The following is a 27,697-nucleotide window of genomic DNA, read 5'->3' on the forward strand; positions in this document are numbered from 1 at the left end:
CAATTCAGTAAAATAAAACCATATATAACTCTAATAATGCAATTGGGTAATTTTAAAAAAGTAATTTTTTGTGTGCTAATATAAATTTTACTTGCATTAGTAAATATATCATTCATTTATTTGGTAATATGACATCTTAGTCCTTTCATGGCTTTTGTTATTGTAAGCACTTAACAATTATTATATCTTCGACTTGGTGTATAGCAAATAACAAACTATGGACTGTGGTGCTTCAGATGAATGTAACAGATCATAGCCTGTAGTGGAAAAAAATATTATTCCCTTCAAATATTACTATCACAATTTAATGGCATTTATAAAGCAAAAAAAAGTGATTGCACCATATACAGGTGGCCGGGCTATGCATGAGATATATTAAAATAGCAATCATGCCACTGGAAAAAATTTAGATTTTTCTAAGCCGAAGGCAGTGTTACTGTTAACTTTTCAGTTAGTAGGAACCTGTTGGATCACCACTATCATATTTATCATTTAATAGCAAAAATTCTTTGAAAAAAAATTAGGTAAACAAATCAGATTATCACTCTGAAATGAAACTTATTCAATTTGAAATTTTGTCTTAGAGGATTTTACATGTTTTATGATCATTATCATTCATCAGCTACTCTTGCATTTTTATTCTATGGAGTTGCCAACATTTTGCAATTTCCGATTTGTTTGGCTTAATTGTAATGGACCAGTCATTCTCCTGTTGGATAAACACAAGGCAAATATAGGCTAGGATATTGAAATGCTTGAGAATTCTTATGACTCCCACTTTACTGAGAGACAAGTATCTGAAAAACTTTGATACTTATATATTGTGGAAGGAATAAAATGGAAGCAGGAATGGAATCTAATAAAATTTAGAAAGTGGGGAATTGGATAAAAAGAGTAACCAATTGTGGCCTATGACAAAAGTAAACCTAGGGGCCATTGTGTATATCAATCATCGTTTAATTTAGTTTCAGTCCTGATGCTAAGGTGTAGCAATGGTATGGCACAGCATAATAATATGAAATGATAGTTTCTTTCATGGTTTTATATACTATTATGTTTCGACTTTCCTGCAAATGTTAAATGACATGGTCCAAAAATGGCATGTTAAGTGGGGTATAGCCAATAGCTTCCCTGCTTGCTTTCATAGGAGCTCAAACCTCTCATTTATATAGAAAGAGAAGTTACCTACCCAATAACAATAACATATTTTTGTGTCCATTGTTAAGTAGCTACACCAGCTGATCAAGAACCACCAACCATGCTAATTCCATGTCTCAGGATTTGTTTGCACTCTTTTAACTGTTCAATCTGTACCTTTGCCAACTGTACAGTTTCTATCCTTCCTTGACCAGTTCTAATGCATACCAGAACAATCTTCTATATCATTAAAGTAGTACACCCTTTTCCAGATCTGAGTTAATTGTTTGCGTCATGGATCACACAAATTGAATGATCTCATAATAAGTTTCCAAAGTTGCACCAAATTAAAAGGGTATTTTATTGTTCTTGTGTCATCCTGTGGGTTTGAATTTGATCTTATGTTTATTTTCTATAATAAAGTTGTAATTATATATTCTTAACAATATTTGGTGACATTTTTACATCTTGCTGTCCACAGCATTCTAAATTTTCAATTAAAAATGATAGACAGTAATGATGATCATTACCGATGAATATGGGTTTATTGACTTGCTTATAGTCTATGTTATCTTGTCTTTGTGTGTTTATTAAATATTTAGAAACAAAGAGCAAAATGCTGCAATCAGTGTGAAATTATGCAGGTTTTCATTAGGCATGTTAATCCCAGTTTACTGAATAATCAAATATGTCTATTTAAGCTTGACATGTTCAAATGCCATCTCTTTATGAGATTCATTGAATATTTGGAAGCCATATAATTTAGAGCTCTGAAGGTGGAGAATATGCTTATAAAATTGAAATTGATGTTATAGCAGTTATAAAATGAATAAAATATCTCTTATATATGTATTTTTAGCAGTGGTTGTAGAAAAAAATTTTTTATTGATTTACTTAATTTCATATTTGTTACCTGATTTATTCAAAGGCCAACAAAGTTAAACTTTACTCACGTAATCAGTTCCTGTCGGCTTCGATGTGTTCAATCGATACATATCCCTAAGCCAGAATGCTTGCTACTTGCTTCTCATCTCTTTTCATGCCTTGTCTGCTTTCATATTTGTTTATGTTACTGCCAATGTGCTTGTGGTCATTATTTAGTTTAAAGGTGATAATTCAGAGTCAGACAACCAGATTTGAGAAAGTTTTCAAGGGTATATGAGTTGGTTTTATTCAAATCAGCGGTGTTGAGTAAACTTTTTTTAACCTGCAGTAGACCGTCGGTGATTATTCTAAAACGAGATTGTGCATTCACAAGTTTGATTGGTCAACTTTGAATTTTGTATTGCCAGCATTTTTTCCAATTTAAATGTTTTGAACATTCTTTTAAATGTTTTATTTTATAACTTGAAAAAGTGCATTAATGTGTACTTTAAAGGTAAAGTAAATCTTCTTCTACTGGCCTTACGACTGAAAAATTGCTAAATTTGAAGCTATATACTCTACCTCTCAACGTCCTAACTAATTTATTTTAAAAGTTGAGATTTTTAGTGTAAGTTGTGTACATGAATGGGTACTTTTACAATAAATTTCAGATATTTTAGTGAGGATTCAAATTTGATATTTAAACCTGGACACAGTCAGCATACTATAAATGGCCCAGTTGCTGCCCCTCTTGAAAAGAATTTAGTTTTTCTGAGCCATAATTTCTTATTTGCAGAATCTTTGTCAGTAGACCTGAAAACTGAAAAAATTGAAGCTTAGATCAAATCCTTGCATTAATAAATCAAACTCCAAATTCAATTTTTTTACCGTGACTCAAATTTCAGCCTTCACTTCATGATGAAGGAAATGATGTTGAGTTTAATTAGAATGCTCACTTCTAGAGCTGCTAGATGGTATTTTAATTAGGTCTCTAGGTTTTATAATTTCTTAGATATGAGTATCGTGATTTCATATCAAGTTTTCCATTAATTGGTACTTGAATGTGAAACAGCCACCCCAGAATTTTTTTAAATTGGATAATTTGATATGGAATGATGCTGGAGAAGTTTTTTAAAGGAAGCAACATAGCATGCAAATACCTGAAGTAAACACAACAAAGGTATAGGAGCAACTGAATTTTCAAAGATCTGCATCCCCACCTATTTCATCCTAGTTGGTCCCTGCAGAATCTCATGTGCTGAGAGACTTGTCCCATCCCCTCTCCCCCAAACACCCCCAATAATGCCATTCCTGAGTAATTCTGGAGCTCATTAGTAAGATTTGATACCCTAGGGGCTATGTGCCAGTGAAGAGCTTGTTGATTTCAAACTACACCACCTTGGCTCTGGGTGAGACATAGTTTTCATTTTCAGTGCAAGGTTCTTGGGAAAGTACTAAACTAAAATTATTGAAATATTTTTGAGTGCTCAAGTATGTTTTCCCAAAAGGGTATTCATTCCTTATTAATAGCATGAGAGTTAAATGTTTTAAAGGAAATATATTGGTTATTCAGGATAGTATATGAGGTATGCATTAAAAATTTGCTCAAGGGAAATTCGGAAGACTCAGCAGTATCAAAATAAAATTTCTGTAACCACTACATGATCTGATGAAAGTTTTGGTAAATCCTCTCTTAGGCTGAAGAAATAATTGTGAAAAGAGCTGATTTGCGTCTTTTGATGCCACCATGGTGGGAGGAAATTGATACATCCCAGCTGCCTTTGGAAGATATTTATCAGCATGCACACCATCATAACACGCACCACCATCATCCTCGTCCTTCATCATACACTGAACCTGTGCCAGCTCTGTCCACAAATGATGTAAGTATTCTTAGTTTGGACCATTGTTATGAATGCTTCTTCGCCAGTATTATTTGAAATGCTAAAAGAGTGTGATTATGTTCTGAAGAACCGTTCCATCCAATAATTCATTCTAAGTATGGTAGCATTAACTTTGTATGTACAAATTAAGTCAACACAGTTGATGTAAGTTTATTATCAAATTGAAAAGCACTACAATCAGTTATTCATTATTTTTTTTTTTAATTTGTTGTCTCAGGCGTAACTTTATGGAATTTGCATAACATATTGAAATGTAATGAAATAATTGACTTTGTAATTCCAACACGAAAGTGTGTGGAATTACAAAGTCAATTATTTCATTATATTTCAATAAGTTATTCATAATGTTCGACTTCCACCGCATTATGCCTGAAGCTACTCTATTTGTGTTTAAGCGTGTGAATTTTAATGAAGTGTGACATTTAAAAAGATATCATTTTGAGGAGTGAATATTTATTTATTTGTGTGTTGCTCAAGTAATTTCATTGTTGAAAGGAAAAAAATTCTACATATGCTGTCATGTATTCTTGGTCTTCATTTAAGGCTTTCGTGGTGAGGGATGGGTACCAGCATGGGACTACATCTCCCCTTGGAAGTGGTTCCATGGCACCTATTGCCCACCCAGAACATCAGCATAGTGTGGTTGGGCCTCATCTCCGTCAGCAACCCCCTCCGCACCTCCATAATCGTGGCCCTATGGCTGAGTCAACGCCGGAAAGTCTTCCTCAACAGGGACTCTTTCGGGGGAGTAGTGGAAGAGTTGTTGAAGAGGATGACCTATATGGAGAGAGTGATGACGATTTAAGGCGTGAAGACATACTCTTCCCACCTGAGACAGGTGTGTATACCCATCTTGGAAACCTTACACGTAATCATTCAGAGAGATCATCTTGCCATGTCGAATATGTATATTGGTTTGAATAAAACATTTTTGGCATCATTGGAAGTTCATGTACAGGGATACCTCTAACAGGCATGTAGGTATTGTATTACACTTCCATTTGGAAATATTTTGGGCATTAGATATCATATTATGCATGGTAAGAGTGTCCGAAGTCATTTGGAGATCTTTTCAGACTTGTCACTTTCTACCTGTTATTCGCCCCTTTTTTCACTGGGGATTGGACATCTATCCTATTTGGTGGATAAGCTTGAATTTAAACCCCTTTCCTTGGACATGAGCCATCAAGAAAGAGCAGGTCCTTTAACAAAGAGAACTTCGATGAAGTGAAGCACTTTGTAGCACAGGTAGTTTAAAAGTAAGTCAGTTGTGCCTCTAGCCTCTTCATATCATCAGTACCTCATCTGCTCTAGGGCACTCTTCCTTAGGGACATTCAGACTTAGTCCCAAAGATGGATATGATACCATTGGCCACTCAAGTGTGTACGAAATCTGAATGCTATGCTGTGATTCCTAATACTGAAAAAGTTTCCTGTCACAACTATCATTCAGATAGAATTAACCTGTCTCATGGCAGTCCACCTGCAGGAACACTGGCAACTCCAATACTACTCCAGAAACCGTTGCAGGGTTCTGATCGAGGATTTAATTTCAAACAGAACCTTTTGCTGAAGTTTACATGTGTCCTCAGTTGGAGGAGTTGAGCTGGTCTGGTTAGTGTGTGAAATGGGTTTCATTCAGGATCTGAGAAGCACCGTGTTTGGTTCCTTGAGGGTGGGTGGAATAAAAGTGGATGGTAAGGTGATTAAGTCAGGTCAGACAGGCCAGGGATTGCAGTTATTGTTTAGTGCTTTCAGCAAAAAATTATGGGACAAAAACTAACCACATGAAAATAAAAGTAATGAGATACTCAAGAAGAAGTTTAAGGGAAAGATTAACATAGAGGGAATGAACCATAAAATGTGGAGTACAGGAAAATAAGACAATATACACACTTTGTTCCAAAAGTTTTTATTAAATGCCGAGTATGCATATTGTATTACTTTATTGTAATCATGAATAGAATTCCATCCAGTCTCAGTTTCAACTAACCATCACGTGATATATAGCACTTCACATATTTAGGCCAAATTTATGAGAAAACTGATTATATTAGTGGGTACCTTAGCAGAGTAGTTTGCTGGCAGAATGAAGATTTACCAAAAGAAGAGGATCTATGAGTGGTATGATGCATAAAGATGTAGAGATGATATGTAAATACTTAAATATGGATGATAGCATTGTATGGGTTGGATACCTGATATTTGAAGCATTAACATGAATGTACATTGGAGTCTTTAAAGAATAGAGGAAATAAGTAGGGCGAGAGAAAGACTAACAATTAAGTTTGAAATGTGTTGGGTAAAGGGAGGAAGTTCCTGGGGGTAAACCAAAAAAGGCAGGAAAGGTGTCTTAAGTGTGTTTAGGAAACATTTGAAAGGTTGTAGGAAGTTGGAGAAATGTAATGAAAGGGTGAATGTTCGGGGAACAGATAGAGGAAGTAAAAGAGTAGGCTTTTTGGGCAGCTTAAACAGGGAGATATTATAAAGAATTGACTTGTAAATAGTGTAGAGTAGACAAAAGGGAATTCTCATGATGCATAAAAGATGATAGTTTTCTGTGTATTCTTTAGTGGGCAGAATACCTAAATGAATTGTTGAAATTAAAGTTAAATGGTCTGTGGTTCATTAACCTGGCTTTTGAGGAAAGAAAAGGTTTACAACTTAGGCCACAAATAATTCTTTTGCTCTTATTGTAACATTCTCTTTACTCCTTGAATTTTTCATTGTATTTATACACATATAAGTTCATGCACACATTCTTTTTATTGTTATAAACTGCAAAACCTAAAGTGAAGTGAACTCAATTAATTTCCAAGAGAAAATGTCAAACATTGATATTTTATTTTAATTTCATGAATTTTAGGAATTTTTAAGATGTTAGTAAATTTCTGATGTGATAGGCACATAATATTCAAAGAATAACGTATAGAATTACTTGATTTCAATAAACTTCAGAAGAGCAAATTTTTGTCTCAAAGGTCCAGTGCGGTCTTCCTCATTGACACCAGGTACTCTGCTGGATGGAGGCCTCGGTGTTGAAGGGGGAGTAGGCATTGCTGGAGGTGGTGTTGGGGTTTGCGGTGGTGTTATGGGGTCTGGTGGTAGTGTTGGAGGTGGAGGAGTTTTGGGGCCTGGTGGGAAATCATCATCCACATCTGGTGGAGGGTGCAGCAGTGGTAAACGCAGCAGTGCCTTGAGCCGTGCCAGCAGTTCCAGTCTTGCAGAGGGTGGCAGAAGCCCAACACCTCGGTCTCAACCACCAACTCCTAGGTTTGTTACTAAACTAGGCTTCCCCAAGATCAGCATCCCTCAGGGAAGCATGGTCTGTAACCCCTGTTTCCTTAGTTACATTAATGGCATCAATGCTTAAGTTACCATCATCAGATCACATAGCCATATGTGTGACGCTAATAATATGGTCATACATGAATTAATATAAACTAAAGTAAAACCTGGGGCTCTTTTTAGTTATCTCAATGGCGTGAGTTTGTGTCAGGAGTGGGTTTTCGAGCCAACTTTGAGAAAGTGCCCAGTAATATATTACTAGGAAATGAAATGTATTCACCCTAATACTTAAGACCTTGAAGTTAGGTATATAAGTTACACAGATCAAGTAAAATGCTTTGGAGTCCCACTTGGTCAGGACCTAATGTGGGGATTACAGGAATATCCTCAAAGTTGCATTAAAGAAACTTTGCTTCATCAAACTGATTGTGGGCAAATACTCAATTGAAAAATATGGGGATAAGTTAATCCTTAGGCTTCTGTGATGTCTATCCGATGAAGGATCCATGCTGCTTCCAGGAATTACTGTTGGGTAGGTGTGTTGATGGACAACTGTTTCACGCTCAGTTCTGGAGGTGTCCTCCAGTCAAAGTAATCTGTGTCGCAATTCGGCCACTATATATGGGAGACACTGACTGGTCCAGAGCTCTCTGATTGGCTCTTTTGTGGCAGTGTGTAGGAATCATCCTTTTCTGTGCAGAAGTTTGGGTGTAGCTGTTCTCATAGTTGAAATCATTAAGATTCTTCATTATTTCTACCACTTATCTTTTTAGTCTTGGAAAATAATGCCTCTTTCTTACCAGTACTTAAGTAAACCTAATCATGTGTCCTGGTTCCGACCAAGAATGTTCTGCTATTGTCGAGAGTCTGAACTGTTTTCTGTCTGCAGCTCTTTGGTGCTCCTTGGTCCTGCATCTGATGGGCCTTCCTGTTTGGCTGATGTAGGACTTCCCACATGTGCGCCTTATCTCATATACGCCTTCATATATGGGTTCGGGGGTTCGGTCCTTTGGCTTAGAGATGATGTCGCTGATTTTTCTTGCAATGGAAAACATAGTTGTTACATTATGTTTTTGTTGGAGCTTACTTACCTTTTCAGCCATTTCAGCAGCATATGGGATGGTAACATATGTCGTCAGTTTTTATTTTACAGGCTTCTCCTTTCGCTGTTTCTTGGCCAGAATCCCATCTTCCGTCAACTCTCATTCTTTTTTAGCGGTCCTTTTTGGGACTGTATGTTCGAGGTATCTGGTTTTCCCCAGCGCTGAGATCAGGTATCTCTTTTCTGATGTGAGCAATCTGGCATCTGAGATAGTGTAGACACAATGAACTAGTGTATTTACTAGTTAGCTCTCCTTGGCGGTATGGTGATATGATCACGCATCCAAATACCAGTCAAAACGGGGTTTCTTCCGGTATACTGCATGGCCAAGGCTGCCATTAGGTTTTCTGCTAACAAACATATCTAGAAAGGGCAGGATACCTTTCTTTTCAATTTCCATGGTTAACTTTATGGCAGTTTTTGCTGATATAGGTGTTTCAGGAACAATTCTAGTTCCAACTCTCGGCCGAGCAGGCATGGTCAGAATCCATCAATGGTCACTTAACCCATAAATAAACCCAATAATAAAATATTACTTAATGATATGATAAAAATCACAAGTTATTCTAAGTAGCCTTGAAGGAAGATGGGCATATGGATCTACTGTTTGACTTTCACTTTTTTGTGGGTTCAGTAAGTTTGGTTTTTGGGTGTTTTAGTTAGATAATTCAATGAAGTAGGATTTGAACCAATGTCTTCCTAAGTCTGTTCCAAATCACAAATATTGTGTAATAACCTTCAAAATAATAATTTTTAACAAAAGTTATTTCTTTAAATAAAAGTACCAGTAAATACCAATTTAGAAATGTTATAGAATAAATGGGAAACATTTCGTGTTGTGATTCAAATCATTGGAGAAAATGTCTATTTGTGTTATCAAAATTTAAACACTGTTCATGTTAAAATCTGTTCATGTAATTTTGACGTAATTCTTTTAATTGAGTTAAGTAATGTAAGCAATATGTATCCTATTAATGTTAATAGTAATTACAATGAAAAATATTACAAACTGCTGTTCTTCCTATTATTTTACATAAACCTCAAAGTGAAAGAATTTTTCATGGACTCAAACTTAACCCAATGTATAGCAGATGATGATATTTTAAATATCTAAACAAAATATGCACGTAAAAAATTGCTTGAATTTGGGCAGATTTGGGTGAGTGAAATGAAAGTGGAATAATTTGGAGAATAGCATGAAAATTATTGCGATATAGTCTGTAAGCCTTCTTTCACTCTCTAAATTCTGAATTTTTTCACATTTTATGCTATGCATAAGAATTCAAATGTTGTTTTTCTATTTGATATTATTTTATTTTAAAATGTTGCCCAAATTGAATTAATATGTAATAAACTAATTGTTTTAACCTATAACTTATTTGTCCATATTCAATCAAGTGATACTGGTTGTTTATTCATTAACTTACTGGCTGGAAGAGAATTGAACAATAGCAATTCAAAACTTTGGCCTTCCTTTAGATCTCAAGCCGCCACCCCACACAAGTATAAGAAAGGAGATGTTGTCTCAACCCCATCTGGTATTCGCAAAAAATTTAATGGTAAGCAGTGGAGAAGGCTGTGTTCTAAAGATGGTTGCACCAAGGAGTCTCAGAGAAGAGGTTACTGTTCAAGGCATTTAAGTCTTCGAGGTGGTATGCTTCGCTCATCCTCAGGGACTGGGACTTCACCTGCAACATCAACTCCCTCAACTTTCCACAGGTATGGAATAATATTTACATTTCTGTAGATTTTGGCCATGAAGTTGGAAAGATCAGGCTAGACTATCTAAATCCGGAAACTTCACTTCTGGAGTAAGCATACTAGGTTCATCTTAGTACAACCCGCTATGTTTTTTTATGATAGAAACTTTCTAAACCCAAAAATATGTAGTAAACCTCTAGTAAACTCATATTTGATTAGTTCTACCATCAGGCCAGTGCTCATATACTTTCCAAAACATCCATTTAAGCTGCACCAAAAACTCTAGTGCAGTATATTTTATCCTCTTGAGTTATTGCCATCTGGTTAAATTCACTTCCCATTTAATGAATAGTCATAGGCACTCATATCCCTCATGTTATTCCCTTTCATGGTGAGCAACCTAAAAAATCTGGTTTCAGGTTTTTCAGGAAACTCACTCTCTTTTAAAAAGTTCTTTCATACTACCCTGCACTTATCACTTCTTGAGTATCAGTCACACTCCAACATACTCATCTATTCCTGAGACTTGTAATGATTCTTGCCTTGAGAATCTCTTCAATCATGTTCATCCATAACTTTCCTGATCCACCAAACAACCCACTCTTCTCTTATGCATGTGTTTGGTGATTTGACTCTCATGATTGACCAAAACAGAGTAGCATATTACTTTTATACTTGTCTCTTACTGATGCATGTTGGAAATCCATTCTTCCATAATCTACTCATTCCTCACCCTTTTTCTCCTACTGTTATTACAGACACGCCTCTAGTGCATTATATCCACCACATGCATACTATCTTACCCACAAAGAAATAATTACCACCACAACTACGCATGTCCTGGCACACCTAAGTTTTACTTAGTAAAGTAATATATAAAATTACACTTTAATAGAGTTCTTTTTTGCTGCCTTATACAAACATTAACTTCACAGTTCTCTACATCATGTTTCTAGGGGTCAAGTGGGTGGTAGTGGAGGAGGCGGTGGCAGTGGAAGTGCAGGCGGTCCTGAGGGTGAAGATACATCTAGAGATTCAGAAACGACATCACCTCTCTATTCATCAGAGAGACGTGTCGCTGGGCGGTTTGACCGTGATGAAACAGAAGCTGCAAACATGCTTGGTAAGTGATCATTCTCCAATTTGAGAATGAAGAATATCCATTCTTCTATTTTCCATTACAGTTATGAATATTATAGTCGTATCAAGCATTTATTGGAAAGCATGCCATTTGACATCTGTGCGATCCACTCCCAGACTATGAAAAACTCTCCAAAAAATGGTCATATGTACAGGGGGCAGTGCAAAAATTCGGGCAAATTTAACAATTTTTCCAAAAAAAATTTATTGCAAAAATAAAAATGTTAACAAAATTTGTTGCGCTAAATTGTTTTGTATAATAATAAAAACTAAATTTATTTAATTTCTCCCTTACTTGCTTGAATGATGACCTCCATTCTCGTTCTGAAGCATTCTATGGCCCATTTTAATGCACCACGCTCCATATCGGTGAATGTCGTTTCAATAATGGTTCTCATTGATGCAAAGTTTGAATCTCTGGACTTGTAGGTGACCCTTTCGACTATGCTCCACGATAGTAGTCCAACGGATTTAAATCTGGGCTGTCGGGAAGCCAGAATTCTGTGGACCAAAGCATATTGTCGTTGTCCAATAACCAACTTTGCACCTAATGACTCGCACAGGCTGGTGCGCCGTCCTGCTGGACATACAGCATTCCAGATGACACATTTTCCATCCACGGCTTCACTACATTTGTCAGAACATGCAGATGAACTATCTTTGAAATTTTCCCCTTTGTTAAAGAAATGCGGTGGCATTGACACAACCTTCACTGGATACAACTCCTAGCACATGCACATTTGGAACATTTGCCGGAACTTTCATTTTGGGAACAACAGGGACATCTTTAGGGTTGTTGGCAAGCCAGCAGTCATTTCTACCATTGGTTTTAGCATCAGCAGTAAAAATATTTTTGACAGAATATTCTGATTTGTCCTGCAGCATTGTTTTTTAAAAAACACAAAAGTAGGTTGCAATGTTGAACTTACTGTGCCTGGGCAGCTTCAGAAAACATCTTTCTTATTTTAATGGTGTAAGGCTTGTAGCAGAGGTCATCCTTGGTGATTTGACGCATAATTTTTTTACTCACGCCGACAACGGACGACAATTTATGGATTGATTGCCTTGGATCTTCATAATTGACCTCTTTGAGTCCATTCGATGACAGCCGGTGTCCTGACAATATGCTGCTTCAAGAGAGTTTTCCTCGCCATTGTTGCAAAACCATTGTTGGACTTTTCCTACTTATTATACTTTGCAACAACATCATATACTGTCGATCTCAGGTACAAAACCCAAATAATTTCTGAAAATTTGAGGATCAAATATTTTCTGTTGCCGAGTGATGAGCCTCTACACTTTCAATAATCGTGGCTCTAAAGTTATACTCTGCACTTTTTCTCAGCATTGTGACCCTTTTTAGGTTAACTCTGTTCAGCACATATATCACACTTATTTGGGTGCCAATGGCAACCTCTACATGTGGTATAAAACAGTGGGAATTTCAAATTAAATTTGTCTAACTGTACCCACTAGACTCTGTATGCATTGTCTCTTCTTCTTAAATTGAACTTTTTGGATCATGTTTTCATTATCTTAACAGGAATTTTTATAAATTGCCCTCTTCTTGGAAAAATAGAATTCAGTGATAAATTCCAGAATTTTTTCCTCTACTCTCCCATTGATTCATACTATTTCTGGCTTAAGAATTGCCTACATTGACCATTGCTTGTGGTTCTGTCATTTTAAGATGTTTCAAAGGCAGTCCAACTACTGGCAAGGTTTAAAAGTCTAAACATAATCCTCCAAAATGAAATACATTGTGCCCAAATATACTTGAATTGGCCTGCAGCCTTCATAATAATTTGCACGCTAATACACCTAACTTTATTTGGAAAGGTGTGAGGTCAGTGCGAATATTTTTGGCTATGCGCTTTCCTATATAGTATAACCTTGTTCATTCAAGGGACCCAATAGATTGTACCAAAAAATATCCAGGTTCTTTGTCTACCATATGTATTGTATTACTCTGGTATCCAAACGCAAAATGAGTCTGGTCTGTCAGTGTTCTTAAGGAGTCAAAGTGTTATGCAATTTTTCATAGTGTGTTATTCCTGGAAAAGTATTCATCCCTCATTCTATGTTACAGTTTCCCTCGGAGGATCCCGATCAGCCACTCCTGCCTTCCCATCATCCCCCCAACCGCATCCTCCCCGAGGAGTGGTGTCATTTGCTCCTGGAGGTGGAAGACCTGCAACTTCATCTTCGGCAGCCTCTACTTCCCCAACGCCTTCCTGCCTCCTCTTGTTGCCTGGAGGGAACACGACAGGCAGAGGAGGAGGAGTGAGTGGAACCTCTCCACAAAATGTTTTCGTTCCGATTGCTCGACCCCACAGGCCTCCACCTCGAAGGCCTCCTGGCAGCACAGAAGGAAATGTGAGTGGTGTGAGAGGGTGGCGAGGACCTGAGAGTGCATCCCCACAACACCATTTTGTCGTTGCATCATGCCAACAGCAAACTCTTATCAGGTATGATATCGTTATTCCTCCATTTTATCTTAAGGTAGAACTTTGTATTTTTTTACCCATTTCATTCATCATGTGTGTGCCAAACTATGGATGTTACTGTATGATGATGGTAACCAACCAGTCTTCATAGTCTGGTGAAATATGATGTCTAAATATATAAGTTAATTTCATTCAGAAATTTTCCACTTATTAAATACATGATACAATGGTTCACGGGTACAATTTATTTCATGCAGGGAGAACTAGTAATTTTGAAAGCTCATTTAATTGAATAACCATGTAATATGTAATGCAAAAAAGCGAGACCTTATTTCTCATTCTCTATTGAATTTGAGTAATGGTGGTGGTCGCTTAGCCTGTAGCCTCTCTCTCGTAGTCGTAATCATTTTTGCCAATATAGTATCAAAGTTTTTAAGAAAAATTAATTACATAAACCCATATATCACTAGCATGCTGTTCATGGGCTCGTTTTAGCCCACTGGAACCCCTTTTTTTTCTAATTGGGAAAAAATAGGAAAAAATGATTACTGGCAGAAAATGTATGCAGGGTAATCGAGATTTATACAAACTAGAAGCAGATAGTCTTGAAAGACAATCCAAAAAGAATGTTCTTCTTTGTAATTTTTTTCTCCACAGTAAATTTCAACTTTGGGTTATATTTCTGTGTGCTCCAGTACCTTTCTTTACCACCATTTTAGTAAGAAGTCTGTTCAAAAAGTATCATGACTTCTGTGTTTTTTTTCAAAAATTATTTATATATTCATGAATATCTGTTTTGTCCACTTCAAAGTAATCCCCATTAGATATATCAGATCCTCCTTCGATGCAGTTTTTATCTCTTCTATCGTAGCGTAGCGTCGTCCTTTCATGAGCCTCTTCAGTTTCGGGAACAAGAAAAATTCACTGGGGGCCAGGTCTGGGGAATACGGTGGCTACGGATCATTAGTTTGTTGTTTTGGGCCAAAAATTCTTGCAAAAGTTACAATGTGTGAGCAGGGGCATTGTCATGGTGCAAAAGCTAATTTTTGTTCTTCCACAAATCCAGGCGTTTGTGGCGGATTGCTTTGCACAAATTGCACTTAACTTGCCGGTAATATTCTTTATTTACCGTTCTACCCTGTGGCAAGAGCTGCACCATGCCCTTGCAAGCGAAGAAAACAATAAGCAAAACTTTCACATTCGACCGAACATGGTGTGATTTTTTCTGTCTTGGCTCGTGCTGCATCTTCTATTGGGATGATTGAGCTTTAGTTTCCACTTCATAACCATAGACCCATGATTTGTCACCAGTTATGACCCTCTGGAGCAAATTTGGGTCATTGCAGACAGAGTCCAACACCTCATTAAGAATGTTAATGCATTGCTGTTTTTGGTTGAAATTGAGCAGTTTTGGTACGAATTTTGCAGCGACCCGTGTCATGCCCAAATCATTGGTGAAACTTGAATGGCACGAGCCAATCAATATGTTTAGGTCCTCAGCTACTTCTCTAACGATGATTCGACGATTGGCCAATACTATTTTCTTCACTTCATCAATGTTTTCGTCTGTCGTGATGTGCTCAGGCATCCGGCACGCTCTTCGTCGTTCACATTCTCTCGGCCCTCTGAGAGCATTTTGTACGGCCAATAAATGTTCTTCGGTCCAAGGTAGCTTCTCCATATGCCACAGTCAACTTTCGGAATGCATCCGTGCACTTAATATCGGTTTTCACACAAAATTTGATACAGTTGATCCATTTTTGGAACAGTCAAAGATCAAAGACAAGCCAAAACACGTCTCAGTAAAACAACTGTCAAAAATTAACGGAACATTCAAAATGGCCAAAATTTTTGGCATAAGGGAGAGACTTAAGTACCATGCATAACGCCACTAAAAAATCAAAAATCAAACATAAGTAACCTGGGGAAATCCAAAATTCGCGATACTTTTTGGACAGACCTTGTATGTCTTGAGTGTCTATTTATTCTCTTAGTAGATATACTTGTTGCATATTACCAGAGATTGCAGTGTTGCACATGAAATAATTCAACTTAAATCTGCTATGAAGTAGAAATTCTGAGTGCTTGAGGCATTTAGGGTTCTCTGGCTGAGCCAAGTTTCTTTAATAATGGAACTAAGCTCAAGAATGGCATGGAAAACTAAATTTCTACCCATGTCATCCATGAGCATATTGTTAAAAGTGGTGTGTGATAGGATATGAATAGGGGTTGTGGTGGTCAAATGACTAGAGCACTGATCAGAGGTCCTATGTTAATTTCTGTGTGATGCCTCTAGGCACCCTCAACTTGACTCATGTGTATGATATTTTGGGTGTCTTTCCTGGGTAATTCCAGGTACCACTGAGAAAAGAATTAACCTGACTACTAACCATGAATTTTGCATGCTGTTAGGGTTAAAAATTGGTGAACTCTTCCTTCAATTATCAGGCCAGCATTCATGTTGACAACTGAGATTTATTCGAGTGATAATCCTGAATAGAATATATTTGTTTTTGGTAAATTTTTAAGCATGAATTATTTTCTCTGGATAAATAAAAGTTTGAGATTGGATAGGAATTACCATTTTTGCTAATCACTTTGTTCTCAGTATAAAAAGGTACTAGATTAAGTTTGGGACGACTTACGCTGGTTCTTCCTTCAAAAATTCTCTAAATATTCTCTGGAAAAATGTTTTAGGGTATAACATGTATACAGTATTGGTATTGTGTCCTAGCTTATAGCTACTAAAGTCTATACAGTTGAGTGAAACATATTATGTAATTGGCAGAACTTGTTCTCGAAAGTAAAAGCTGATTATAACCTTCATGTTATGAAATTGATTATATGTGTGTGTGTATAAATATATGTATATTTATATTTATATATAAAACGGGTAGGAAATATATTTATATCATTGATTATGCCTTCTTTCATGTCATTGAATTCTAAGCAGTGCATTAATGTCCTATGTTCACCTTTCAGGCCAGAGCTAGTACGACCAGTGGGACCTGTTCGCCTTCCTCTCCGTGACCCTCCTCCCCCAGAGCCACCCTCTCCACCTCATCCATCAGTTCCCACTGTATTACCATCCGGGGTTGCTACGGGTGTGATTAGAATATCTCCAAGTCCATCAGCATCATCACTGCATTCTCATCTGGTAACAGGATTAAGGACCCCATTCCAAGAGACTTCAGTTGTTGGGCGGCATCACTTACAGCAGCCTACTATGCAGCAGCAAGAGGAGACCGAAGCGTCCACTCAGCATCAAAACCACCTTGCAGAGGTGCGCCACCAATTACAGCAGCTCACTGAAAATGAGGTAGCCCCCATAATAAGTTGCCCACTGCATAACTATTATTTAGGTATATATATATATATATATATATATATATATATATATATATATATATATATATATATATATATATATATATATATATACAATGTATGTACATATTTGCATGAATCTAAGATGAGCCCAATTCTAATGTATTCAATCCTGATATTTATGATACTCTACTAGGGAATTAGATGCATTTTGAGTGCCAATAAATGGCTATAAAAATAAAATAAACATTTTATTCAATTATCTTTTGATGGATATACATTCATAGAAAAGCAAAATGCTGGTGATGTATTCGTATTGTTATCGTGTACCTTATGATCTTACATTGTTCATTTTATGCTGCTGCAGCGTTACTGATTCTTTGAAATTTAATTTAGAGTGTATTGTTACCAGTCAGTTTGGACATGTAGAGAACAGTCAGCTTGCAGGGACTAATAAAAGTGATAAATGACATATGACGGCAGGCACTAGGCTGTGAAAATCCCAGGCACTGCACTGTAGGCCTGCACTCAGCACTACCTGACTTCAGTTCATGGGTGCCATAATATCAAATTTCATGTATTAAATAAACTTAACTGGACATAATGTGTGCTGCCTTTACAAAAATAAGAAATAAAAATACCATAAAACTTACTATGCTTAATAAAAGCATAATTTGTGTCATCTGGTAAACCTTAGTTTATCACTATGTTAAATGTTAAAGATTTCATCTAATATTATCAGTTTATGAATAATTAATATGTTGTCTATCACAAAAGTTGGGCATTTTCTACGCTTAGTGCCTCTATTTAACTCACTATATAGTTTAGTTCTATATTTAATACTTTCAAAAATCATAGCATATTAAGGATAGAAGAAACCTATTTATTACTTTTATTTCTTCATTCCCATACTCTTAGTCCAAATGATTGCATGCCAAAGTTTGGATGCCTGTCTTCTTGACACAAGAAATAATTTTGCTTATGATTTTATGATGACAACTCCCATAATTTTGGAAGCCCTGGAAAGAAAAAAGTCATCTTAGATTCATGCGATTATGGTATGTTGCATGGTAATAGTTGATTATCATATTTTTGTTCCACAGTTATTTTGCTATTTGTAAATCAAGATGATTCTTGGCTTGTGAGTGGTGTGCTTCATAATTAATTAAAAATGGAATTAAGGAAATGCAACAGAAGATCCATCCGCAGAGTTCATGTATCAAAATGTGGGAAAATTAAGGAAAAAACTTGGAGCATCCTAGATCTCAGGGAATTTGACTTTTCAATGCATAAACATATATATCCACTATGCCTTTTGTTTAATTGTGAAACCTTGAGAAGGTACTATAAGACAAGTTGAGTATGATCTTAATCCTCTTCCTTTTTATTTCCTTCAAATAGGGTGGTAATTTACCAATGGTGCCCAGGTCACAAAGAATCCCTATAGGAGTTCAGTCACAGCATGAAGAAGAAGTTTGCGTGGCCAAGAGAGAACCATCTCCCATCTCTGATCACCATTCACATTCCTCAGCTTTCTCTCCTGCTGCTTCTGCAGTAGATGTGCAGCAGAGCAGTGTAGTATTTGGCAGTGGAACATCCACTGTAACAGCTGTGGAGAGCACTATCCTTCAACAAGCGCTTGGGGGTTCTGTAGTCACCGCCTCAACTGAAGGGCCACAAAGGGAAGAAACGGCTGTGATATCTTCAGTACAAGCCCCTACTCTCATCTGTACTCCTCATCCAGGCCTCGTTGCGGTGGGTAATTCGAATAAATCATTCAAGTTTAGTACATATAATGGGATATGCTTATTATACAGATCTTGGAAATAAACTTGTATCTCAGAAATATATATAAATGGGTGGTCTTAAACGTTTCCAACTCAACAAATTTCAGAATAAATGTCTTGTATCTTTGTTAGGTCGGATACTTTTCAGACCACCCTCATGTATATTTTTATGTGTGTATATGTATATATGTATGTTTATGTGTGTGTGTGTATGTATATATGTATGTTTATATGTATGTATGTATGTATGTATATATATATATATGTATGTATGTATGTATATATATTCATGTATATCTCATATATATCCTATATACATATTCTGGTATATTCATATATCACCTGGTACAGTAATACATAATTTGTTAAGAAGGCATTCCATTGCTCAAAATCTTGCCATAATAATTTCTTCTGTACTTGTGTTGATACAGATGGCAAGGCTATCATAACTTTAATGTTAGGTTCTTGATGATTAATGTTTGTTAACTTTTTTCTGTGTAATAACTGTACGTGAACACACTAGTCATGTCCCAATGAAACTAAAAGTACAGGGAGAATGTTATTGAAAAATCATTTAAACATCCTATTCCCCTTTATTGGTCATCCTATTTGATTTCTCGTTTATAAGCCAACATTTTTGGGCAGGTATAAATCATGACAATCAAGATTGTTAGGCTGCAATTGTATGACTTGAAAATGGGTTTTTATTTATAAATAACATGAAGATCAAGCATCATTTAAAATAGAAATGAATGATATCATGTGAGTGACTTAGTAACAGGCTGCTTCCGTTAAACAAGAACAGTGAAAACAACCATGGAGAGAAATGAAAATTCGGCCATTCGTCAGTTGATGGATGATAAGAAATTCATGTCAATGTAGGGAGGAATCATCATGGCATTATTTTATATACACGCACAAGAGAGACTTCTGATAAATTTCATTCATTACAACCTTGAAAATTCAAAACATGTGGAAATAATTGGTATCAACCTTTGAAAAATTAGAAAATCTGGGTAAAGTAATTGAAATACTGAGTTAAATTTTCATAAGAAATTGGCACAGGTTTTTCCAAGTTCATCAACTCGAAACAGAAAACTAGATATAACAAATAATTTTTATTGATCCCAGGAGAATTTTATATCAAGTTTTTGAATGAATTTTTTGATTTCAGCATTTCCATGTATGACTTTTATGTGAATATGTATATTAGATAGTGTGCGTTGAAATGTTATAATAGTTGCAGTGCTTAATGGTAGGTTTCAATGTTTCATCATTAGGTGAGGCACACAGGTGAAAGGGAAGGAAGCTCTCAGACAACTGCTCTCTACCTGATACCACAGCAGAGACAGATCCAGCAAATACCTCAGCAGTCCCATAGCCTCCCTCCAACAACTATAGTGACACCATCGGTTGTTCAGAGGCACACCACATATGCATCAGCTGCCACCTCACCACCCCCACCGATTGCTGCTCCCTCTCCCCCTCCAACAATCTCAAGGGGAGGGGCAACATTTGGTCCTGTGATAGTTCGTCCCACGCAGCTGTTGCCTGTGCTTCCTTCTATCAAGCGAGAGGAAGAGGCGGAGGTCCAAGGAGAACCTGTGGTGGAATCAAAAGTTAAGGAAGAAGGAGATGAAATAGTCACCAGTGAGTGTTATTTTTATTCTGTTTTCACCATCATGTATTGTCATAAAGGTGTTTTAAGTGATTTTAAGTGCTCGTGAAAGGCATCTGAGAGGAGGAAAGCTCAAAGTTGTTGGTTCATTAATTCTCTGTGGTCCATCCATAAAATCTTTTTTATTTCTGTGCAGGTGCCTTATGCATACTCTTTTGAGCATTGATGGCAGTGGAGTCAAATCCATCCCTGTGGGCTTTTCAGTAATTGTATGAACATTGAGCGGAACCTATTGAGGAAAAATTCTAATTGATTAAAGCTGGCCCGAAACTCCTTGTTGCCATCATCCGACTTTGGTTCCTGTTTTAATTTTTACGATTGGGTCCATAGTGTAAACCTGATGATTTTATGAACATATATATTGGTCCCTGAGGTGAATTGAGCTGTAGGTTTGTTTGCAAAAGGGTGAGTGGAAGGGGTAAAGATCCTCATCGCTGTAAATTGGGTCCATTCCTAAGTTGCAACTGAGCCACCAATAGCTGAGCTAAACTCATTTTTCTCTTGATTCTCAAGTTTCGTATTTTATACTAATAACAATAATTTATTTCCCCAATTGACCTATACATTGTATGGTACAGAATATCATATATTATGTAATCGTATAGGGTACGTCAAGAAGTTCCGTGACTTAATAATTACTAGCCAGAAAAAATAAAATACCCCTACGTGCGTAATTATGTGCACAATATAAAATTCAATATTACCCAGAATTGATGTAGTCATTCACGCTATAAAAACATTTTTCATTTAAATACATAAGCAATTTCTTTTTAAAATAGAGTGATTTCTGATTTTTTTTTAATGGGAAGCTTGTTGAACATTATGATGCACAGAGAACGAGGTCCCTAGTCATCATTGTCATACTAGCAGATACTACACACAGATGATTTCTTCTCCTAGTCTCATAGGTGTGTGTGTGCCATTATTTGATTGGAATAGAACCATGTTCTTTTTTACAAAAGTTACAGAATTATAAATTAACCCACAAGGGACTTTAAATATGTCCAGACTTTGAAAGAGTGGTCTGTAGTGGGCTCTATGGGGTTTATTGCCCATTGACCTAAGCAATTTTTTTTAAAATAATAAATATTTTAGTTATCTTAGTTGATGACCAACTTCCCCAGATTATGATACCATATGACAAAAGAGAATAAAATAGACCATGGTAGTGTTTTTAAAACATTCATACTAACAGTATGCTTCAGAATTGAAAAAAGATCATACGCAGACTTTAATTTTTTAATTAGATGTGTGATGTGCAAGTCCCATTTCAGGTATTTATCAAAATATATTCCCATAAGTGTTACCCTTGCTAGTGATATAACAAACCTAAATCCTCTGTGGGAATCATTGCTCACTTTCTGGACCTTGGTATGGGTTTCATGGAATTTCTGAACCATTTCAGCGGAATAGGTTCCATTGCCAACAATGCTCTTAAGGGTATAGTGATAAGTACTAAATTAATAGTAGATCAATTCTGTGTGTTGTAACATGTACAGTGTTCTCTTGGAGGTTTAAATCAACATGACGTAGCTCTCCTGTTTACAGCTGTGGATACAGCACCTCAACTGAATGTCTACTCGTGGCAGTCCTTGGTTCCCCTTCTAACATCACATTCCTCAAGTCCAGCACCCCAAGCTACAACCCTGAGGGTTCAAACAAGCAATTTGAACAATAGCACAGAAGAGGTTAAGGTAGATGAATCAGCGTCAGCAGAGGCTCAAACTACTTTAGATGATGAAGAAGAATGTGTCCCGGGACCAGAGGTGGGAGTTAGAGCGAGTGATGAAGAGGAAGAAGAAGAGGATGATGTTTTTGAACCACCTCGATCAGAGCCATCAGTGGTAAAAGAAGAAGCTGGTTTGATGTGCGGACCAATATCTAGTGTCTCAAGGGCAGCTACTGCACTTGTTGCAAACAAGAGGAGGAGTCAGTCTCTGAGTTCACTACAAAGCTCAAGGGAAGCAGGGACTAAGGTGAGTTCAAATTGTTATGTAGTGGCGTTACCAGTGTAGTTGCCTATATTTCTTTTCAGCATATATCATATATAGTCTAGGTTAACAGGGATGAAGTCCCCTCAAAAGTAAATTGCATGTACAGGTAATGTCATATTTAAGTGATTTCTGTCAGTGATTTACTTAGAGTAGGAATTATGATAATTGACAGATTTATCAACGGAAAGACAGTAATTAGGAATGATAATTTAGTATGTAGTACATTATCAATAAATTATTATATGCCATTGGAAACTAAGAGTCAAGTTGTGTAGGAAAGTTTTTAAAGTAATTGTACTTTTAGATTACCTGTAGTCAACACATAAGTTGTTCAAATGTAACAAAAGGAATAGGTTAAATGCTACAAAACATGCAACTTTGTTGACAAAGTTTTTTTTAGACCTGAGAAATTGTGACATGTCTCTAATAGATATAACTTTAATAAAGAACAGATAGTAACAATTTTCCACAAGATAGGTTTAATTGTACTACTGGGTTTTGATGCATTACATCATCTTCAAGTCTTGGACCTGAAGATGATGTAATACAGTACATCAAACCTGGTCGCAAAATTGAACTTATCTAGTAGAAAATTGTTACTATCTATTCTTCTTTATGTTAGAATTCCTCCCCATTAAGCCTGAAACTACTCAATTAGATTTAAATTTGTTTTCAGGAAGATATTTTCGTAATGGATTTCATTTTATCACTGAAGGTTTCATGAATACTCCTAGCTTAATAATTGTATACTGTTGCCAGTTAGCTCAGTTTCTTTCACAAGGCCTGGAAATAGAAATATTTTGAGCTCTCTGAGAATTAAAACTTTCTTTGAAATAATTTTAAATCTTAAACTTCAAGTCAGTCATTTTTCTTTTTAGGGTGTATGTTCATCAACCTCAGGACCAGGAGACGTTACATCTGCTGATGTCAGTGTGGTTGGTGGATCTCTCTTAGGAGGGTCAACGAGTGGGTCTGGCACTGTAGCAGTCAATGCAACTGCTCGAGAGCGCATCAGGCGCCCAATGAATGCATTCATGATCTTCAGCAAGCGCCACCGTGCTCTTGTGCATCAGAGGCACCCAAATCAGGACAACAGGACTGTTTCCAAAATCCTTGGAGAGTGGTGGTATGCACTTGGGCCAGATGAGAAGCTGAAATATCATGAATTAGCCTCTGAGGTTAGTACATATCTTATCTCACCTGATTGTAATGAACCATGCATTTCTTTTATAGTTGGAACACTGGAGATGGTGTCTTGGAATTAGAATTTTTTCATAAGACAGGGAAAACATTATGCATTAGCTCTGAGAGATACCGCAAACTGGTGAATTCTACTGTTTTTCTGAATCATTTCACTTTTTTGTGGGAAAAATGTATGCAATAAGCTCAAAAAGTTAAAACACTGCATAAATAACTGCATTATTAATGTGTGCAAAGGGAGGTGCTTGGGTATATCAGTGAAATTAAAGGGGCATAGTCCTGTTGTATGAATTTGTATTTGGTGGGCTTAAGTTTTGAGTTTCTTGTTTACTCTCCTCTATTTTGTTGTGTCATTATGGTGAAATTTGTAAATTAATGCCCTTGTTTCAAAATGATTTACTATTTATTGAAATGTTTTAAGCTCTAAATTGTAAAACTGTTTCTTTGTGTGTGCCTGTTCTGCACATTTTTTATGTTAATAGAAAAATGCAATCCTTGATTGTTAAGGACCTTGTTTAAAAAAATGTATTATTATGAATGCACATCAGTAAACTTAAGGATAAGGCCAAGATTCAGTAAAATCCTATTGATTGGATTTTTTAATGAAATCAATATCATCTCCAATCCTACCAAAGGAGGGTTGCCGCCATGTCTTGGCAACAAAGTTAGCAATGCCTGATCAACCTTGAAGGAGTTTTATTTCCAGCAGTAATAAATAATTCAATATTTAATGTAAAGGAAAATTTCAATAGCTTTACTTAAAATTATGTTTTCATGTTGAATCCAATGACTAGAAAACTTTCATAATAGTGACAATGCTTGCATGACAATGGGTGGTTCCCATAAGAATAACAATCCCTAGCACAATTAGTATATGAATTCAGTTTATCATTCTCTAGTGATGTGTAAAAACATTGCATATCATTTGGTTATGACTTATTACAGATGCAATGAATTCATTAAAAGAGATTCATTATGGAAAAAAGAATTTGCATTATAGCTGAACCTTATAAAAAGTATCAGGAAAAGTTTAGGAAAAGTAGATTCATTTCAAATATTGCTACAATGTCTCAAAATTCTTCAAAGTACATCCCTTGTACGTGAACACACTTCTGCCAATAGCTTTTCCACGACTCAAAGGCTCCCTGGTTGGTGGGTTTTGGATGGTTCTTTAGGGTACACGTGCAAGCCTCTTTGGCAGCATCTAGAGTCCTTATGGTTGTGTCCTTTGAGGGAGGATTTTACTTTTGGGAATAGGAAATAATCTGCTGGTGCCAAGTCGGGACTGTAAGGGGTTTGGGAATTGTCACGATGCCGTTGCAGAAGGCTTTCGCTAGCAGACCCTCGACTCTGCTTTTGGTCATCCATCAAGACCTTCGGGGTGAATTTAGGGCAGATCTTTTGCATCACTAAATTTTCAGTCATAATGGTGTGCACTGTCATCTTATCAATGCCAATACAATATACGATCATGCACATACTTAACTGATGGTTTGAATTCAGCTCTTCACGCACTCATCAGGAAAAAATTTTTACTGCCACTTTTCGTACCAACCTTGTACCTTTTGATTTTTCAGCATTAGTAAGACTATTTGTTGTTTGTTCCTTTTTATGAAGACAATGGACCAAAAAAGATAGTGCTTATGTGATTTGATATGATCATGTAAGGCCTTTGTCCAATTGATAGCCAGTATTCCATGATAGTGACATTATTGACAACTTTCATGGTGACTTATTATTATGTTATTTTTCCATTCAGGTGAAAGAGGCCCATTTCAAAGCACATCCTGAATGGAGGTGGTGCAACAAAGACCGGAGAAAATCATCATCCTCTAATTCTACAACAGCAGCAAGAGGCAAGCTGGGTTCTGTTGATGAACCTCAGACACCAGGCATTGTTAGCTCTGGTCCTCCAACTGTCAACATAGGAGAGATATCTTATGGAGGAACAAGTAGAGATAGTGTCTTAGAGGACAAGACTATAACCAGTGTCGTTCTCCCAATCCAAAAGGAAGCAGCTAGTGGTAGCCAAGTTGCTGAGGAGACAAGTACAACTGTTGAAGCTGAACCAGAAGAATTCTCAGATGAAGATCAGATGGCAAGCAAAATTTATTATAACTTAAGGATACTTTATTTGCTCATGTTTCCCTTGTTTTTAGTACAATTAGATATAATTAATTAATTGATACATTAAGGAAATAATTGTACACCATAAGTTAGTGGTACTGCCAAGTATCAGTATATTTTCTTAGAAATGTGAGCATCAGCTTTTAAAAAATTATCATTGGTGAGGTCAGTTAGATATAGGCCATATTTGTTTAAATTTATCAAATGTTGGAATGATGAGTGTATTACAGTGTCCAATAACCAGTTTTAACATTATGAACCAAAGTCTAGATGTTCAAAAGGGAAAACAGACTTTGTAAGACTCCTGCCGCATTACATAGGCCTAGGCTGATAGTCGGTTCTCGTAAAAGCAAAACTTAAATGTAGCATAGCATGTTACCAATGTTGATGTCACAGAAAAACAATATTTCAACTTTAAAAGGCTACCACTGTTAATACTGAAGTCAAATCAATGAAAATTGTGCCACTTATACCTTACACAATATACTAACAATGTAGTACAATTAAGCCCCATGTTTGCATTGTCGGAATTAACATTTTCCTGCAATTAACCACATTTTTATCATATCACATACAAATTCCTATTTTTTTAACATATGTGGAGCTCCCGTATTTACATGATTTCATTTTCAGTTTTCCCACTTTCAACACGCTGGATTTAAAAAAATTCACATTTTAAAACTGTTACTCAAGTGCATCAGCCTTTATAATAGCTTTTTTGACTTCATTTAGGACAAATACACATAAAAAAGACAAGGGCAGGTATGTGAATAGATAGAGGGAAGAATTTAAATATGGCAAGGCAGTAAATAGCTCCACTAGTGAAGAAAATGTGAACTGTTTAGACTCTGTCAGTTTGCCAGAGAAAAATGTGTGCTATGAAGTGAAAGAGAGTAAAACTCCCTAATCGACTTTACAGATCATGTACTCTTTTACACATTTTGCGATTGGGAGTTAGTTAATGTAATTAATACATAGTAACCACACCTCAAGGTAACTATTCATATTGCACATAATTTTAGTGAGGATTGAAAATGACTTTGACCCAAACATGGTGAAGTCTGAAAAACCCAAGAACTGGTGGCCTTACGACTGGGTTCATTTGTGCTGCCTTGACAGCAACAGATATAACATTGATAAGCTCCTGAATAATATTAAGTATTTAAACTTGCTTTTTTCATGAAAACTGAGCTGAATCAAAAATAATTTTTTTTTCAAAGAACTGTGAAGTAGGGCAACTGTTTGCCCTAGTCGAATGGCAAGGTGGCTCAGATTCTCATATATTAAGTATTCCTCAATTACTCTGGAATATAAATATTATCCTGCTTGAAAATGAAAAGATGAATTGAAAAAATAACATTTTCAGGGTTTTCCTTTTTAAGCTGGTTGCATTTTCTCCAACATTTTACATTTTTTTGGCATCCCTATAGCATTGAAAATATGGGGTTTTTCTGTATATATAGTTAAATTTTGGCTCAAAGTGGATTTCGTGAATAAAAATTGTATGGTCAAACTTTATTGAAGAGTCCTCATAGATAGAGGACCACAAACACTACATTGAATCATTTCAAAGGAAGGTGGACCCAGAGCTGCACTCAATCCTCTTACAGACATAAACATTGACACCTCTGCGGCATTTGTGAGAGAAGACTGTCACGCTACATTAAGAACACAATTAGAAATATTGAAAATTTCATTGGTTTTTACTCATATAGTGGTAACAGAAAAATTCCATGTGGGATTTCCTTGTACGTTTTGTGTTCTTTGTACCCCTCACAGTAGATGATTCATTTAGATTATTATCTAAAAAAAGCAATGTGAAGTATGTGCCCCATTCTCCCTATAGTCTTGAACTAGCCCCATGTGACTTTTTACTGTCACCTAATGGGAAGAAACACCTTTTTAGAAAGTATTTTTCATCGTCAGAGGCAGGCCCAGGCAAACTAAATATTTTTCAACTTACAGTGGCTGCTACTGATGCAATCCTGGAATCAAATCAAT

At 36.4% G+C, this 27,697-nt stretch overlaps 1 protein-coding gene across 1 annotated transcript in view; it reads left to right on the top strand.

Annotated features, from left to right (window-relative positions):
• cic (Putative transcription factor capicua) overlaps positions 1–27,697 on the top strand; it is an 80,700-nt gene that overhangs the window by 5,739 nt on the left and 47,264 nt on the right. The window contains exons 2-13 of the mRNA XM_071583473.1: positions 3,699–3,884; positions 4,449–4,743; positions 6,887–7,178; positions 9,775–10,014; positions 10,953–11,119; positions 13,226–13,604; positions 16,566–16,902; positions 18,312–18,665; positions 19,978–20,347; positions 21,924–22,351; positions 23,248–23,547; positions 25,329–25,667. Of these exons, the coding sequence (XP_071439574.1) occupies positions 3,699–3,884; positions 4,449–4,743; positions 6,887–7,178; positions 9,775–10,014; positions 10,953–11,119; positions 13,226–13,604; positions 16,566–16,902; positions 18,312–18,665; positions 19,978–20,347; positions 21,924–22,351; positions 23,248–23,547; positions 25,329–25,667 (3,687 nt within the window). The remainder of the gene's footprint in view (positions 1–3,698; positions 3,885–4,448; positions 4,744–6,886; positions 7,179–9,774; positions 10,015–10,952; positions 11,120–13,225; positions 13,605–16,565; positions 16,903–18,311; positions 18,666–19,977; positions 20,348–21,923; positions 22,352–23,247; positions 23,548–25,328; positions 25,668–27,697) is intronic.

The sequence above is a fragment of the Hetaerina americana genome, unplaced genomic scaffold (assembly GCF_022747635.1).
Source record: "Hetaerina americana unplaced genomic scaffold, ioHetAmer1.1.p SCAF_14, whole genome shotgun sequence".
NCBI classification, from domain to species: Eukaryota; Metazoa; Arthropoda; class Insecta; order Odonata; family Calopterygidae; genus Hetaerina; species Hetaerina americana.